At 32.6% G+C, this 18,665-nt stretch overlaps 1 protein-coding gene across 4 annotated transcripts in view; it reads left to right on the forward strand.

Moving 5' to 3' along the window:
* TRAPPC10 (trafficking protein particle complex subunit 10) overlaps positions 1-18,665 on the forward strand; it is a 100,118-nt gene that overhangs the window by 64,708 nt on the left and 16,745 nt on the right. For all 4 annotated transcript variants that reach the window (XR_012488009.1, XM_074300661.1, XM_074300662.1 and 1 more), the window contains 9 exons: positions 69-145; positions 1,249-1,340; positions 5,538-5,678; positions 6,021-6,133; positions 7,918-8,432; positions 10,561-10,702; positions 15,326-15,484; positions 16,143-16,369; positions 18,203-18,303. Coding sequence is in view for 3 of the 4 variants with exons in the window: in XM_074300661.1 (XP_074156762.1) it covers positions 69-145; positions 1,249-1,340; positions 5,538-5,678; positions 6,021-6,133; positions 7,918-8,432; positions 10,561-10,702; positions 15,326-15,484; positions 16,143-16,369; positions 18,203-18,303 (1,567 nt within the window). In the remaining variant the exon portion in view is untranslated. The remainder of the gene's footprint in view (positions 1-68; positions 146-1,248; positions 1,341-5,537; positions 5,679-6,020; positions 6,134-7,917; positions 8,433-10,560; positions 10,703-15,325; positions 15,485-16,142; positions 16,370-18,202; positions 18,304-18,665) is intronic.

Below are 18,665 nucleotides of genomic sequence, written 5' to 3' on the forward strand. Positions count from 1 at the left end.
GGGTAAACATAAATTTGGGAGGACATAAATATTAAAGATGAGTAAGTAGTTGTTTCTTTTTGTTTAAGCCAAAACTGCCCAAAGTCCATATAAGAAACTCAAGGAGGCCTTGTCATCAGTAGAAGCTTTTGAGAAACATTACTTAGTAAGTATTATATGTGTCTAAATCTGTTATTGAAAGAAGGAATCTCTCAGAGCACTAATATGTCTGAGGAGGTGTGTCACATGCTGTTTAAATTGTTGATGAATGACCATATTGTTGCTTGATGTTGAGGGTGTTGGTCTTTTTAGTGCTCTAAAGAGTTGTGGGGGGTGGGGGGAAACATGAATTGTTCATATGTCTTTCATAAGTGTCCAGGATGCCATGCTTTCCCCAGAAATAGAACTCTAAACATTTTTAATTTCTTTTTTTTTCCCCTGAGGCAATTGGAGTTAAGTGACTTGGGCCCAGGGTCACACAGCTAGAAAGTGTTAAGTATCTGAGGTCAGATTTGAACTTGGGTCCTCCTGACTACAGGGATGTGTCTACTGTACCACCTAGCTGCCCAACATTTTTAATTTCAAAAATATATTTGCCCATTTAATAGGTTGATAATAGTGTGACTAGGTACTGGGGTTGTTGTTTTTTGCTTTCTAAAATGAAATAATTTGGTCCTAATAAAATTCTTTATTATGAACTATTGAAAAATAGTGATCTTTTTGCTGGCATTTCTTGCAGTAATGTTACCCAAAAAAAAAAAAAAAAAAAAAAAAAAGACTGATTAGACCTATAGGCCAACTTTTAGCATAGCTAATTTTCCCATAATATTTCATAGGAATAATCTATATTGCTATGCTTTTTTTTTTTTTTTTTTTTTTTTTACTGTTTTGAAATTTTCTTTTAAATTAAGAAAAATTTGATTAAATTATGAGTAAATTCACATGTATCAAATAGCAAGAAAACCACTGAAATAATTTTTTAGGTTTGTTTCTTTGGCAAATAACCAGTTACATAAATTATTTTTTTACACATTTTTCTTGCACATTCCTTTTGAGCAGTGGCAATTATAAAAGAAAATCACTCAGAATCTGATTGCACAAATCTAATTAAACAACTTATAGGAATACATATGTAGAAACCTTTAAAATATATCTATCTATATCTATCTATTATATACATATATATATATGAAATGCTATACAAATGTAAAATGACCAAAAGAAAAAATCACGTAAATAATTGTGGGGTTTTTTTTCCCTTTTACACAGGATCTGTCTCATGCTACCATTGAAATGTATACAAGTATTGGAAGAATTCGATCAGCTAAGCTTGTTGGAAAAGATTTGGCAGAGTTTTATATGTAATTCATTTTTATCCTTTTTATTTTTGACAGTACTTGGGCATGTACAATTATACTTAATGTTGTGCAAATAGATTTATAAATTTGTTCATAATTTAGAATTTCTTAACATCACACTAGGAGTAAAAGAATTCCAGTAAAAAAATGGAGTCTCACACTTTGGTAATCCAAAGTACTGTATGAAAAGTGAAATTGATACATTGTTTAAGAGATGATTAGCTTTCAAGTCAAGAAAACCATAGGGTCTAGGTGTGTGGAAAGATTCCAGTCTTAAGATGCAAAGAAACCAAAACTTAACATAAAACTTAGTAGGGGAAAATAGGGAAATTTACGGAAAAAACCTTTAATTTTTCAAAAGCTGTTTTTATTAACTTATCTACTTAATATTCTTTGAAAAAAAGGGGATTACTGTAATAAACCATAAGATTTTTTTTTTTTTTCTGCAATTTTCACAATAAATCTCTGGCTAGGCCTTACAACTTTAAGCAACATTAACTTGTCTTTGAGGTTCTTAACGTTTTTTTTGGTTTTTTTTTTTTTTTTTTTAAGTAAAAAAAATATAAAAAAGTGATAGTCATTCACAATTCTGGTTCCTATAAAGACATGCTTAGAGGAAAATATGTCAAGACTGGAAGACATATTTCCGTAAGAGTAATTATATAATTTCAGCTTTGAGGACTAAATGTTTTTTATTCTTGAGCAGAAAGAGGCTAGTATTATCACTTTTCCTTCAGAGTGTGATATTATCTTGAACTATCAGTAAAGAGGGAAAAAAGGAAAGTAATATATATGCAAAGGAGGCAAAGAGATTAGAAAATGAATTGACTCGTCCAGTCATCTTGTAAATAGCTGTTTGTTTTGGCCTATTTTTTAATATTTACCCTTTTTTATTGGTAATCTTTGGTTTTATATCACCTCATTTCCAGATATGAATTTCTCTCTCCTTTCTATACCCAATGATCCAGTCCTTTTAACAAAAGACTAAAAAAGAGCAAAACAGCATTCAGCAAAATAACGTCAACCATTTCTGACAATATATGTAATACTTCACACCATCGTCTTCCACCTATGCAAAAAAAAAAAAAGAGATTACTTATTTTTATTTAATTTAACCCCTTTCCTTCCACAGAATCTTCCTCTGACCTTGTGGGGGGTAGACATAATTTTGGGTTCTCAAAGGTTCTACCAAACAAGATTAATTCACAGGTCTAGCTAAGCTAGAAAAGTTTCAGTTGTGGTCTTGAGACAAGACTCAGTTTGGAGTTTGTCATCCAGCTTAGTACAAAGAAACTCATGACCCTAGCTGATAAATTATTTCTTCTTGACAGCACCAGAAACAAGTAAAAGAAATGCAAATGGCTTTCAGTCTTTCGCAATTCCATCCCATCTCTAATAGTAACCATGGTAGAATGGCTGAAAAGAAAGAGTGTTGGGTGCTAAGAATCTCATAATTTCTAAACAGTCTGTAAACATTTATATGTCAATGAATACTTGAAAAGTAATAAAAAAATTTGTCCAGTGATCATCATATTGAATTTATTCAAAAGAAATATGTCACTATTAAGATTCTTATGGTGATCAGAAGGCAAGGAAATTGCAACTAAATGTAAAGATGCTTCACAGGTTCTCCTTCATGAGGGAACCAGAAGAGTTTGTAGAGAGGGATTCATAATGTATCCAGTAAGAAACATCATTTCATGCGATGTTTAGTAAATTTGCTTTGCAGCATATTTGTTGAACAGAATCAAAAAAGACCCACATAAACATAACCTATCTCAGATGATTTAGTATCAAGTGCTCTACAAAACATTATTAATAAGATTCTCCAAAACAAGTCAGAGTATATTTTAATACTTGGTGACTCAGTGGCCACAGGGGAGAGTGATAAAAAGTATGTTGGAAAATATGTTTTAAGTTGAAAAGTTAAGAGCACCAAAAAAATGTAAAATTAAAATGTGAAAGGCTTATAGGTTGCTCAAAAACTTTATTTATTTATTTTCAGTAAGAGCTGATCATACAAGAATAACAATCTTGATTTCCTTTAAAATCTTTATTTGGGTAATGTATGTATGAAATACAAGAGTAAATCTAACATTTTTTCTTTTTGAAAAAATAAATTTTTATCGAGATCTTTTTTTTTTTTTTTAATATCATAATTCCCTACCTACCATCTCTTCAAAGACTGTAATTCCTCATAGTAGTGAATAGAAGAGAATAAAAACCATCAATAGAACAAAACTAATCAGCATATCAAGAACTATCTTTATAAGATGTCCAGTACAGGTAGATTTTAGTTTATGTGAATAATGAATCCCCTGAAATTTGCACTCCTTTTTTTTTCCCACTGGGCTGGAACCAAATACATGATTACAACTTTAAATAACTCATTTACTCAAAGTCCCTATATCTACAAAGAAGTAGGAAAAATATCTTTTGATACCTCTTCTTTGGGGCTAAACTTAGCCTCATTACAATTTAGCAAAATTGAGTTTGTTTTGTTTTTCTTGTTATAACTAGTTTTGTTACTGTAAACATGAATTATATTGTATTCCTGATTCTTTTTACTTTACATCAATTCACATGAATCAATACGTACTTCTCATTATTCATTATGTTCATTATTTCTTCTAGCAATTAATAATGGCATTACATTCACGAACCATGAATTGTTTGTCATTCTCTAATAGATTGACATTTCAAGCTGTTTTAGCTTAAACCTAAAAACTGTAATAAAACATTTGGGAGACCATTTATATATAGAACATTTCTATATATAAGGCCTAGCCTGTGTATTCCAGAATCAAATAATAGGAATATTTTATTTTTAGTCATTCTTTTTAAGTGAAACTAAAAACATTTACTCAGAGTCTATGTTTTATAACTAGTGTAATCATCCTACAACAGAATTTTAGATTTAGAAAAAGACTTTAGAAATAATCTAGTCTTCTTTATTTTATGGACAAGAAAACTGAAACTCGGAAATTTTAACTACACCAAGGTTTGTTTCACACCTGGGATGAGTTCTTTTCTAGGTCTCCTGACTGTCCTGTAGTTTGTTGGCTGGATCATGATTATTTAGGGAATAAGTAATTATCAGAGTCAGAAAGTAGTATTTTTAAAATGTTGTTCAAGAACTTAGCTCATGTTGAACATTCTAATTGAAAAGGATAAAATATTCCATTCCTACTGCAAATAGTGATTCCACTTCAGGATATTATTAACATAACAGTATTGGTACTTAGCACATAGAAAAAGACAAAAGCTTAAGATGAATTGAGAAACTTTTCTGAAACCTACCTAGGTTGGGAACTTGTTCTCATTGTTAGATAAATTTAGGAAACCAAAACTTTGGTAACTGCCAAAGACAGCTAGACATGTTACATACTTTAGCTGGGCTTGTCCTTTATTCTTTGAAATTAGTAATCACAAAATCTCAGTGTTAAATGTGACCTGAGATTCTCTCTAGACCAATTCATAATCCAAACTATAGAATCTTCTAGAAAGGGGGTAAAAACCTTCAATAACAAGAAACCAACTATTAAAGGTTATTTATAGAATGCCCAGTGCTACTGAAAAAATCCAAAGAACTACTTCAATTTTGGCATATTTTGTAGATTTTTGCTTTAAATTCAGGTTGGTTTTTGGTTGAGCAACATTTAAAGTTTAAGTTTACATTAGAAATGCTGATAACCTGGTACATGCTGACTTTATTCCTCACCTCTGTGTGGAAATTTTTACTTTTTGTATTTGGAAACTACTATTAGCTGAACCTTCCCTCCTTAGTTGATATTTTCCCCACCTTCACATGAGGGCTGGTAGGAATCGTGGAAAGAAGACTGAATTAGAAGTAGAAAAATCTATATTATGGTCCTGGCTCTATTCCAGTTTAATTTTAGACAAATCATTTAATTTAATTTAAACAGTCTGAACTTTATTTTCCATATCAATGAAATAAAAAAACAATAGAGGCCTTAGGTGATAATTTTAGCATTGTTGAATTCATGACACCCCCATTTTGGGTTTTTGACAAATTTACTATTTGTATCTGCTATGTCATTTCAGTTTAGGGTAGAGGTAAAAAGAAGAGTGTATTTGGAGTAAAAAAAAAGGTAGAGGAAGAGTAGTCCTAAAATTTAGTTTTCAAATTTATTTTTACTATAAATTATGATTAAACTTCTTATTTGTTTGCTTTTCAAGGAGGAAAAAGTCTCCTCAAAAAGCAGAGGTCTACCTTCAAAATGCATTAAAGAATTATGTGGCTGAGGGTTGGGCATTGCCCATCACACATACAAGAAAGCAGTTAGCAGAATGCCAAAAGCATCTTGGACAAATTGAAAAGTATCCTTTCATAAAATTAGATTATCAATTTCTATAATATAAGATTGTATTTACATAATGTACATGATGGCTTTCTCTTAGAATAATAATGTATAAAAGGGCAAAATTGGTGCTTTTGGGTAATGAGACTAACATCCTGGTTATATTTTTTGCAGATACTTCTTTGGAGGAAATGCTTTTAAATCTATTTTTTACTTTAATACACATATTTATTTTTGATGGGGCTGGGGTTCTTGAAAGAATTTGCCTTTAATGAGCATTTAGAAAACAGATATATGCTTAAAAAACATTCTTGAAAATAGCTATGGATTTCATTTCATTTTCCTTAGCCCTACTTTCCAGTTACCTTCAGACAAGCAGCCTTTTAGCCAGTGATACCCACTTAACAGAGGATGAACGTAAACATTTTTGCCAAGAAATACTTAACTTTGCCAATGAGCAGAAAGAAAGTCCAGGTGAGAGGCCAGATTAAATTGTAAAATTCAACTAGTAATGCATTTTAAAACCTTTTTAAAAGCAAAATTACCTCTTTTGAATAGAAAACTTTTTAGCTAAATATCTTATTTATTAGAGAATTCTGATTTACTTGATAATTAAGTCTGCTGTTCAAATCTTACTATGATGAAATTCTGAGAATATCATACTTTGCTCTGAACCTTTTCTGTTTCTTTTAATGTATGCTTTGTGAAGGGGCTTCCTGAACTTGTTTTCTTGAGTTGCCCTATTTTCCAGAGATGAAGCCTCCCTATACTAACTTAAAGGTGATCTTTTTTTTCTCTCATCTTTTTTAAAAATAATTTTTCAACATTATTTTTCAACATTAACCTTTGCAAGACCTTGTGTTCCAATTTTTTCTCGCCTTCCTCCACCCCTTCCTCTAGATTACAAGTAATCCAATATATATTAAACATGATAAAAAATATAACTAACAGTAATCTTTTGAAAACTCTGTTCAATTCAGTGCCTTTGCCCCCCCTGAGGCAGTTGGACTTAAGTGACTTGCCCAGAGTCACACATTTAGGAAGTGTTTTAAGTATCTGTGGTCAGATCCTCTTGACTTCAAGGCTAGTGCCACCTGGTATCTTTAAAGCCAAGTCAGCTGCAATTCTGGCTCCAACAAACCTAACCCAGAGTGATAAACTGTTTGTGCAATTGGGATGCTTTCACATAAGCAGATAAGCTTCTCCCTTCATAATAAGCCTGAGTCCTCCTGCTCTTTCTCATTCCCCCTTTCTTTCTTCTCCCATGTTACTCTCATTTGAGAGGGAGTTGCCCTCTACAATTTCCATGAAACTTTCCCTTTTTCCTAAACCTCATAAGTACCAAGGCATCATCTCTGGCCCAGGCATTTACATTTGCCTTTCTCTTTTAATAATTCAAGTTACTACTTATATTTTGTGGAGTCATGACTTTTGGTTAAGATTCAACAAGTAAGCAGAATTCTTAGTCCTTGGTTATATTAGCTATATGCTAATCTGTATGTTCTTTGTTGAATTATAATTTTTCTGCCAGAATGTAATTGTCTTCTTTTCAGTTAACTTGAAGTATTTACTGTATTATGGGAACTATACTAAGTACTAGGATTACAAAGAAAGGCAATGACATGGTCTCTCTCCTTTGGGAACTCACATATAAATTATATACAGAGTAGTTAGGAGGTAATCTCAGAGGGAAGACACTAGTGTTGTAGGGACTGGAAAAGGCCTTATTCAGGAAGAGATTTTTGAGCTAAGTCTAAGGAAGCCAGTTTGGAAAGCTGAGGAAAAATAGCATGCCAGGTATAGACTGTAGTATTGGATACAAAGAAGTCTCGTATTGCTGAGTCATAGAGTATTTGGGAAAGAGTGTGGTAAAAGGATAAAGGGAAGCAGGGTTGTAAAATATGAAATGCTTTTTGTATCCGTATGACTGGGAATTTTCTTCATGAAACCAAGCAGTTATAAAAATGAGACTCAATGTTTTGACCAAGAAAAAGAGAGAAGTAGGTTTAGTTCCTTGAAATTTGAGGAACACAAAATCTTTAACCAAAATGGGGAAATTTGTTTCTGCTTTTGTAATTTCCTGCAAGATAGATAAATTTCTTAGTAATATTTTTCTTCATACATTCTAGAGTTTTAGAGTAGGCTAGGATCTAAACTTATTTCACTGAGAATAATGCTTTTACTTCAGGGACTTTGGCTTCTGACAGACTACGTTATCACTATTTCTAAAACCCACTTTTTTTATATAAAATTTGCAGGTCTCAAAGTAGTACTGTCTATGCATTCCTTCGCACAACTAAAACATCTCCACTTTGATCCTTCAAATGCTCTTGTCCACGTGGGAGGAACTCTGTCCATTGAGATTACTTTGTTAAGCCAAATGCCCATCTCAGTCCAAGTAGAGCAGATTGCCATCAGTGTTCACTTTAGCATTGAGAAAAATAGCTACCGTAAGACTGCTGAATGGCTCACCAAGCACAAGACATCCAATGGCATCATCAGTTTTCCAAATGAGAATTCAAGTGTTCCATTCTCCCGAAGTAATTCACCTGCATTGGAATTATATGAGATGTATGAGAGAAGCCCTTCTGATAACTCCTTGAACACAACAGGGATCATTTGTAAAAATGTTCACATGCTACTACGAAGACAAGAAAGCAGCTCCTCTCTGGAAATTCCTTCAGGTGTGACTCTAGAGGACGGGGCACACATATTAAAATGTAGCAATGTAACTCTTGACCCAGGGGTCAATAAAATAATATTCAGAACTCAGGTATGTTTTAAAATTGATAAGTTGAATTTAATACTGCTCATATAAGGCTGTTGAAAAGCTAAAATGGCCTCATGGGGAAAGTAACTCACCTTGGGAATTAGGAAGTTCTGGGGTCACAACCTGTTTCTAACACATACTGACTGTTTGGGCAGGTTCTTTTAATTTCTCCATGTCCTAATTTTATAAGATTATACCCTGTAGAACAAGTGTTGATCTATAATGATAGATCTAGTTTCCTACACTAAACACAAATCCAGTTAAAAAGTAGAAGGCTAATGCTGCTGGCATTTGGTTTTGTTCTTTTAAATCATACTATAGATAACTGGCATTTATGCTAAAAGATTTGTATTGTTTGTTAGCCAGGCCAGAGATTTTTATAATTGTCTCTTAGTTACTAATAATATTACAATGTAGTGATATGTCAGATTTGTTCTGAGCCAAGAATTATGTGGGTATATTTGTAATGTATATGCACATAAATTGTGAGTTATAGAATTAGATGGCCCCTCAGAGATTATAATTTTTAATTTAAATTGCAAAGGATTCTAGAGGCCCAATTCTTCCTTTTTGCAGATAGGCAAATGTAGATATAGGGTAACCAACTCATGTGTCAGTTAGTACTGGCACATGATACAGTTAAAACATGAATATTGAAAACCAATCCTCCAGCTCCACTTAGGATTACCCAACCCTACTTTTGCTGTTTCTTAAGGAATCTTCCACTTACCCTAAGTGTGTTATTTAATTTTTAAAACAAAATATTAATTTCTCTTTAATAGGTGATGTAATATTTAGATGAAATCCAAAAATATCATGATGTTGGATTTTTTTTAAAGGAGCTAATCAGTATTTTGATAACACAATTACCTCAAAAAAGCTCAAATTATTTGTCAAGAGAAACAATTCAGAAATCAATCAATGAGCATTCATTGAGCACCTGCTGCTCACTAATTGTTGTACACATATGTGCTACTATGACTCATTTGCATATAAATTATCCCTTTTATGTAGCATATATTTAGTATAGATACAATTAGGCCAGCTCTCAAAAGAAACAATAAGTATTTATGGAGTCTCGATTTGTTTTTTCCAGTTTTAAAAATAGGTTTTGAATATTGTTACTGAATATTTCTGTATACTTTCCAAGAATAAATCCATCATGGTTTTTCACAAATAAAAAATATGCCTCTTGCAATCTTAAAATCTGAATATAGGGTAAAATATGTTCAAGTTACCTTAAAACCTACAGGAACCATGGAGCAATAGAATTGAAATTAGGAATTTTGTGGTTTTGGTTTGGGATCAACATTTATTAGTCATGTGCATGAGTTACATTATTGAACCTGTTAAGCTAATGACCCCTCGATTTTTCTAAATAATAAAAGGAATTAAAATAATACCTCTACCTCACAGAGTTGTTTCAAAGAATGCCCCTTTATGTGCTATAAAGCACTAATTGCATGCCTGCATGTAAGTTCTCTTGTTTAGGAATGCAAGTTGGATGGAAATAGGGTTGGTAGCCAAAAATTCTTGCTGTGCCACTTGATACCTCTGTGATTGGGAAAGTTATTTAACTGCTTTGAGACTCAATGCACTTAACTATAAAATAAAAGAATTGGATTCTGGTACCTTCCATCTCTAAATCTTTGATCCAACGATCATTTAAAAATAAATAAATAAATAGAGAATTTATTGGCCTTGAGAAAATTAGATTTTGCATGGAACGTAATTGCCTTCAAGCACTGGGAAGGAGAGAATGAGTTATTCTTAATTCACCTGATCCCAAAGAACAGAATCATAAGTAATGAGAAGTTGCAGAGAGGCAGATTGAGGATCTATGTATGGAAAACATCCTAATGCCCCAAGGTATATAGGTTGCCTCAGTAAATTCTTCCTCTTTTGAGGTCTTTAAGAAAAGGCTGAATGACTATAAAGTTCATTATCTAGAGATTCTTGTTCAGGAATGGTTGGACTGACTGACTTCTTAGGTACCTTCCAACTCAGAATCTATATGTGTGCATTTATTCATTTGTGAATGCATGCACATATACACAAACACATATTAATGTAAATGTCATAATTTAGAAATTGTTACAACTTAGAAAATCATGCATCATTTCTATTTTAGGCTAAAGAACCTGGAACATATACTCTCAGGCAGATGTGCACCTCAGTGGGCCAAGTGCAATTTGTTCTTCCTCATATTTACCCCATAGTACAATATGATGTCTATTCTCAGGACCCTCAGCTAAAAGTGGAACCATTGACTGGTAAGAATACTTAGATATTTAATCATTTTTAGTATGAAGATGAAATGAAAGGAGGAATTCAGATAATAGAATAAGCCTAAAATTTGTGGTTTCAATTTTTGGAGTTTCCTGATTTTTTTTCTTTTTATAGTGTAGCTGAGTAGTTTGACACATAGGTTGACAAGAAAACTTAATGTCTTTTCTATTTTGCTAAACTGCATTTCATACAAATGTTAATGTCAGTGATTGATTAAAAAAAAAAGTATGAATCTGTGTGTGTATGATATATATATGTGTGTGTGTGTGTGTAATTATATGCCTAGATATTTACCTGTATAATATCAATAGAATATGCTGGTGAATGTCCAGAAGAAACAGATTTGTGGATTCTTATTCTTTCCAATGAAAATGCTTTAATTTATTTCTTTCTCTACATTAATGACTGTGTTATAGATATAGATAATTGAATTATAGCTATAAGGTGTATCTGTATCAATAATTGAACGAGTTATATCAACTCTAATAAATGTTTAAAACAAAAGGAGAAATTGCTTACTTGTTCACTGGCTTCCCTGCACTTTTGTGGCATTGGTATATGTATGTACACATATATACCTTTGTATGCATACATCTGTGCATATATATATGCATACATATGCACAGATATACATATAAAAAACTTGACTACGAAATTTGCTAAATTGAAAGTTAGTAACATTAAAATGATGAAAAATTAGAAAAGTTTTCAATTAAAGAAAATTCATGGAAATACTATCAGAAATTTTCACAAATAGATAGATGTGTTATTTGTTCAAATTAGAATGGGAACACTACTGCTTATTTCTATGGCGTCATCCATGTGATATTTCCTTCAGTGATACAGATTATAATCCCATCAATACCTTTTTATCCCATGACATCCCATAAATCCTTCAAAGAGATTATATGTCATATTTCTATGTAATATCATTATGTGTGTATTATTGCAGTGTTCAACCTATATTTTACCTTCTCTGTAACTAAACCTCTCCCTTTCTGGTCCTAATTTTTACTGCTGCCTAAATATGCTTTGTCATTGGTTAGATGCTACAACATGTTTATTCTTATCATACATCTCTCAGTTGCCCTTTGAATAATACGCAATTTTATTCCTTGAAGATTGTGATATTCTATAATTTGTAGCAGCAGCATTTGCATGATGTCATGTAAATATTGGAAAAGTATTGGTGTTTAAAAGATGTTTGATACCATTTGATACCATCAAGAAGTTTGATACCATTAACAATAGTGTACATTTTGCCAAATAGAAACCTAATTTTTTTGTTGCCACTTCTCCTCTCCCCCTCTTTTGACCATTTAAAGGATCTTTTCATCTGCATATCCTACTATGGGCTACAGACATTCTTCACCCAATTAGTTTCTGGATAACTAGGTAAAAGTCTTTTGAGTAATTCCATATCATATTTAGGATGTTTTGCAGTGTTCCAGTTAATGCAATCAGCACAATGTCATCCATAAATGAGCATCTGGAAGGAACTCCTTTTCCATTGGTCTCCATGCTGGACAATCCTAATTGACAATGAAAAATACCATGGCAAGCATGTTTCCCTCGTTAATGCTTCATTTGATATATTAATACTAACAGTTTTTTCTTCATATAAATTCACATTATTCAAATTTGATTTTATATAAAGAATTCTGAAAGAAATTTGGATTTTAAAAAGTGTCAGTTTGTATTCTCTCTGCTCTTGTCCCTCAACTCTATGCTCCCTGTCTTCTTACCCCATGTCCTCACCAACAAAAAAGGAAAAGAATCCTTTTAAAAAAAAAAAAAAAAAAAAAAAAAAAAAAAGCCTTGAATAAAAGTAGAAGAACAGAAGATCAGGAGCTTGGCTTTGGCTTGAGTTTTCCAGCACTGAGAGAGAAGACCTTGTTCCCATCCATCCATGTTTGGGTCTTGTGTATTTGTCCCTTACTCTTGCCTGTCACTTGTCCTCTCTTGTGTGTGTCCACACCCAACATGTCTGCCCTTCAAGTGTTTTTCTTGGTGATTCTAGTCAGACCCTCAGGTGTTCCTTTTCCTGCTCTTGATTCTTTGTCCCCAGCCCCCCTATGTCCTTGGACCATGTGCCAGTCCTCTATTTGCCTCCCTCCCTTCCTTTACTATGTCCTCTAGCAAATTCAGATTGCTTAAAAATTGCTTTACAAAAGAGGCCTGTGTAACTGCCCATTTAAATAAAATAACTATCTGTAATGAGAGCTTTCAAAGTTCCCACTGTTGTTGCATTTGCTCTTATATGATTTCAACATATATATATATATGAGTTCCCTGTAGAAGAGCCTTTAGGCTGTATTTTGTTTTAAATTAAATTTTTTTTTAATATAGATGATTAATAAAAGGATTTTTTTCTTTTTAAATAAATTATGTGACAGTAAAGACATCTGCTGTTGAATATTATTTTAAAAGCTACATATTCCCTTCTCATATTTTCATCAGGGTTAGACACAGGGAATGATTCTTTTACTTTACTGACAGAGGAATCTTCTTCTATCAGTGAATGAAGGTTGTATACCTTATAGTTCTTATAGAGTTGCCTAGGGAACTGAGAGTTTAAATGACCTGCCCATGGCCACATAGCCAATATGTAACAAAGGCAGAATTTGAACCCAGATATTTTGTCACTAGAACCACTTTCCTTTCGATTGTGTCACTACTCATGATGCTCATGTAGATCATTTGTTCAAATATTAGTATATATGGGGGTTGGCAATTAATCAATAGTTTCCTATTAGTTCTTTTTAAAAAGAGTAGTAAAACTATCTGTGATTGTTTTCCCCCAATTATTTGGTATCTAAATTTGTCAAGTATCATGAGAATTTATCCCTCAACCTCCTCCAGATTGACAACACCAGCATACATGTCTTCTGTGACCCAACTTTTTGCATGCCAGTTGTTCTGATTGTCTTTGTTTCTTTTGTCCTCCTTTTAATCTCATTTCTAAGTACTCATGAGATATCCTGAATTAACTTGGCTTTTTGCAAACTAGTTTTGTCTCCTACTGGTCAACATCTTCCCCACTGGTGGAGAATAATATATTGTATTTATTTACATTGTTTCATTTGTAAATTTTCATTTCAAAAGAAAAATCAAATCTTTTTCCTATATAATTTTCCCAGCTCATCTTCCTCCTTTTCCTCTATTTTTAATCTATAGAAGTTCATTGAAACTTTTTAAGAATATCAGTCATTTTCTTAGCTCATTGTTTTTTTAGATAACGCTTTCTTCTTTTCTGTGCTTAAGTAGACTAAGGGCTATATTAAAGAAACAGCAGCCCTCAGCAGGCTTCTTACTACTGGTTTCAAAGAAAATCAGTCAATGTTATAGTGTTGGACTTAGAAATTAAGAGATCTAGTTCAAATATCAGATATATCACAAGTAGTTTATATGGTCTTGATACATATTGTTCCATTTCCTCTGAGCTTCATTTTCTTCATCTATCAAACAGGGACTGGATGAGATGATCTCTAAATTATGTCTAACCATTCTAAAAATCATATGAAGTTGTTAATAAATGGAATTCACTGATTGTAAATAGTCCTTCCTTTGCCTCTGTTCAAATACCTTCTAATGTGTTTTTGTTTTTTTTTTTTTTTTTTTTCCCTGAGGCTGGGGTTAAGTGACTTGCCCAGGGTCACATAGCTAGAAAGTGTTAAGTGTCAGATTTCAACTCAGGTCCTCCCAGAATTCAAGGCTGGTGTTCTATCCACTGCGCCACCTAGCTGCCCCCTTTCTAATGTCTTCTAATTTCTCTCAAGTAGAAGCTCCCCAGTGCTATTCTAATCTTAGAGAAAGAACTGATAGATAGATGTATAGAACAATTGTGTGTGTGTGTGTGTGTGTGTGTGTGTGTGTGTGTGTGTGTGTGTGTGTGTAACTATTTGTGTCCAATAGTAGCCATGGGGAGGGGAATGGAGGAAAAAAAGAAATATAACAACTAATAAACATGTAAAAGTCATAGCAAGTTATATACAAGATATATTTGCAGTTTCATAGGCGATCATCTTTTTTTTTTTTTTTTTTTTTTATGTTGTGTTCAGGAAATGTTTGTTTTATTCCACAAATTAAAAGTAAGATAAATAAAAAATAAATTGATTATTAAATAGCCAAAAAAAAGGAAAAGAATCTAAGCTTTTTCATAGTAGCTCTCTGGTCTTTACCCAAATCACTAAAGTCTGATACTTGAAAGGAAATCCTAAACTCTCTGTAGTCAGGTTATATTCCTATTCTTTTATTTCCCTCTCAAAGTTTCTCTTTCATGAAAGTTGTTGGCTTATGTACACCAATGATTTCCTCTTTTCAGTCAAGCTCCAAGAAGATTCTTTACTTCAAGATTTTTCCATGGTAAAAAATGGTATCAGCTGTGAGATGCTTATATTCATTGACTGCCTAACCTTCTTTCTCTCTCCCTTTCACAGAGATGTTTAGAAGTGGTAGGGATCAGAGAATTATGTGAATTTTATAAATGTATGGGTTGTTATGAAATTTATACAGGAATCACATTTTAAAGTTATGACCTTTAAGGACAGATTAAATTCAAACCAATATATTTGTTGAATTTTGTTTTGTTTTTTCCTTCCTTCCAGACAGCCTTTTGGCTGGCATTCCTCAAAAAGTCAAGTTTACTGTCACTACTGGCTATTATACAATAAAAAATGGGGATAGTCTACAGCTTAGCAATGCAGATGCCATGCTTATTCTATTCCATGCAGAAAACAGAGCAATAATCTATTCTAACACCAGAGGTAAGCATTCAACTGCCATAACAAAGATCAGTAAGAGAGTGAAAATACAGGATTTCCACTTTAAAGAATAGCACAACTATATTCTAGTTTTTAGTTAAGAGATGTAATATTGTTTTTTTCCTCATTCCTCTCAAATGATTGTGGATTAGTGTTGTATTGCAGTTTATATACTGGCTTAAAATAGATCATCCTCGGTTCTATAGTCTCTATACATTCCATATGCTAAAAGGGCACAGTATCTTTTTTTGCTTAAGTAACCCCCCAAAAAATACATACAAAAAGAGTTACAAAATCAACCCTCATAATCAGTGATATATGGACATGTGCTTGCAAAGTAAATATTTGAAAAGATCTGTAATTACTGTATATTTCAAAGGGGATTAATGGGGGAAGGAAGAAAGGCATTAATTTGCTGTTTTAGTTTCTTGTCCATGCAGCTTTTTTTTTTTTTTTTTTTTTTTTTTTTTAAGTGATGTTTGCTTTTTGGTATCCCCCTGCCTTCATTTGCAATTTTTTCCAGATCCTTTCATATAGATTTAGCCTCTCATACAGGCTGTCATGAACATGAATTGTATTCCTATTGCATTGTCTGATAATATGAGAAAGAAGAAATGAATGCAGAAAAATGAGTTGAAACTGCACTTTGTGTTATTTTTAGAGAAATCTTCAGAAGCATCACTCATGATTCAGTCCTCGGAGAAGGTCACCAGTGTCAGTTTGCCAATGGCTCCTGCATACCACATGATTGAATTTGAATTAGAGGTTCTTTCTTTACCTTCTGCTCCAACATCAGGAGAGAGTGACAAACTAGGAAATAAAGAACCTCAGAGGAAAAATAAGGAGAAACAGAAATCTAGCAACTGCATGGTTACTCTAGACCAAAAAGTAAGATGTGGGTTTTTTAAATTATATTTTTATATATAAACATGTTATAGTTTCAAAAGTATTAGAAATGAAAATGAAAGTAACTTCTGTTTAATCATTCTTATTAAGCAGTTAAAATGCTTAAGTACCCAAAGTCCAAAAATCTACTTCAATAAAAGTCAAAAATAATAGAGGATTTATTGATACAACTTCAAACGAGTTTTTACACTTTATTAATCAAGGAGGTACATGAGAGCTCACTTGCAAAAAAAGAGAGAGAGAGAGAGACAAATTGAGCACAAATTCAGGGATAGAAGCAGTTCTGCTCTAAGTTTTAAAATTGCTTAAGATTCTGGGAGTTAATGCCTTACTGGAATTATCACTTTTAAGTAATTTGCATGAGTTCTGGTATATTAAAATAACAGACAGGTATAGCCATCTGTGTTCTGGTTTTGTTGCAAATTCAAAAAGATGTTGATAGCATCTACATCGGGACATAATTTTTCATTGCTACTCGTTAGTATCTTTTTGATCAAGCATGTTTAATCAGTGACTTGGGAGTCAGAGAACTTAGGTTCAAATCTGACCTCTGATACTACTTGTGTAACCTTAGGCAAGTCACTTAACCTCCCTGGGTCTCAATTTCTTCATTAATAAACTGGGTTTGGATTAAATAATGGCCTCTGAGGTTTCTTTCATCCCTAAAGATGAGATACTGTGTAATACCTGAAATTGTGGATGATGTGAATTATTAATAGTCTTCTTAACATACTACAAGTTAAAAGTTTCTAGATCTAAATACCGGCCAGATATCATCCATGAGTTCAGCTTGTAAGTTAGTACAACTTCTTAGTGTGTTCATACTCATATTTTTTTCTTTCAGTAAGCTCGTTTCTGGGGTATGACTTTTGTTCTAGGATTGACCATATTCATATAAGTATGCTATTTGCATCAATTGGTTTTTGGAACTAGGCCAATAATGAAATGCAGGCAACAAAGCAATAGAAGAAAAAGACAAAGATTATGATTTTTTAATGTATATTTTATATACTATTATACATTTCATTGTATAGACATATAATTGTCTCAGACCAAATGTAGTCAGCTGAAGAGTTTTCTCCCCGAATCAGTTTCAATTACTTAAAGGAAATGTAGCTAATGGAGATCTTTCTCTTTTTTCTTATGTCTTAGACTTCATGTTCACTTTGAAAAATAAGATTTGAACTTATATATATATATATATAGTCAGTCTCTCCTAGGATTCCAAAATTATTGGTAGGTTCAGTCAGAGTGGCTGTTGGGTGTTAGGTAAACTCCACAGTTGGATGACAAATTAAATTTTGAGATTGATTTGTTGTAATTTGATTGTCATCTACTCATTTTTTTTAAATTTATTTTTGAGTTATATATTTCTAAGCAAGTGGTTGCTAATAGATTGCTGTAGTCACCTCTGCAATAGCAGTAAGGTCCCTTTCACTGGCCATATATACATAAAGTCACTAGTTATGGTTAGTCTCTTCAGTGATGACCCCAAAAATGAGTGCTTTCCAAGAAACCAAATATCCATAATCACTAATCCAAATTTTGTGTAATGATAAGACTTTGCTGCTACTTGATGACTACAACAGATTCTCATTGGTGACACTTCATGAGTGTTGACAAATTTCACTGTGTATTTACTTGTGTATGAATTTGATTATGGGCTCCTTTTTTAGTGGCTTTGTTTGCTTGATTTTATCCATCATTCAGAAGAGTGATATTTGCAGTCATGAAAACTAAGTGGGGTTGGAGAATAGGGGTGGTGTTTTTAAAAGTCACATGAGTACCATGAATGTAATTTTTTCCCCTTTTTAGGTGTCTATTGATTGTCCATGGTCAATTTACTCCACTATTATTGCATTAACATTCAATATACCTTTTAAGGCCACCCATTCTTTGCTGTCAGCCGGAAAACGGTAATTAAATATTAATGATTTATTTCTTTTCCCAAAATGTCTGAAGTGGAGACACTATTTTTCCAGTCATAACTATAGTAAAGAGGGAAGGGAGAAATGGGGCCATAAATAATGAAGAATAACTTTATAAACTCTTAGTCATCTTTGAAACTGTTGAGAAAGATACCAGAGGATATTTGGTTTCCTTGTGTATATAAAAAATAATTTAGAAAATAATTCTTAGCCAATGTTTTTGTTTGTTTCGAAGATTATTTTGGTTTCTTTGTATTTTAAATTAAATAGTTGCTGGAATTTGGAAGTTTTTAGTATAGATTTTTTCATTCACAAAATCCCTTCATTTTATTTTGTTTCTTGAGAGTCAT

The sequence above is a fragment of the Sminthopsis crassicaudata genome, chromosome 3 (genome assembly GCF_048593235.1).
Source record: "Sminthopsis crassicaudata isolate SCR6 chromosome 3, ASM4859323v1, whole genome shotgun sequence".
Lineage (NCBI taxonomy): Eukaryota > Metazoa > Chordata > Mammalia > Dasyuromorphia > Dasyuridae > Sminthopsis > Sminthopsis crassicaudata.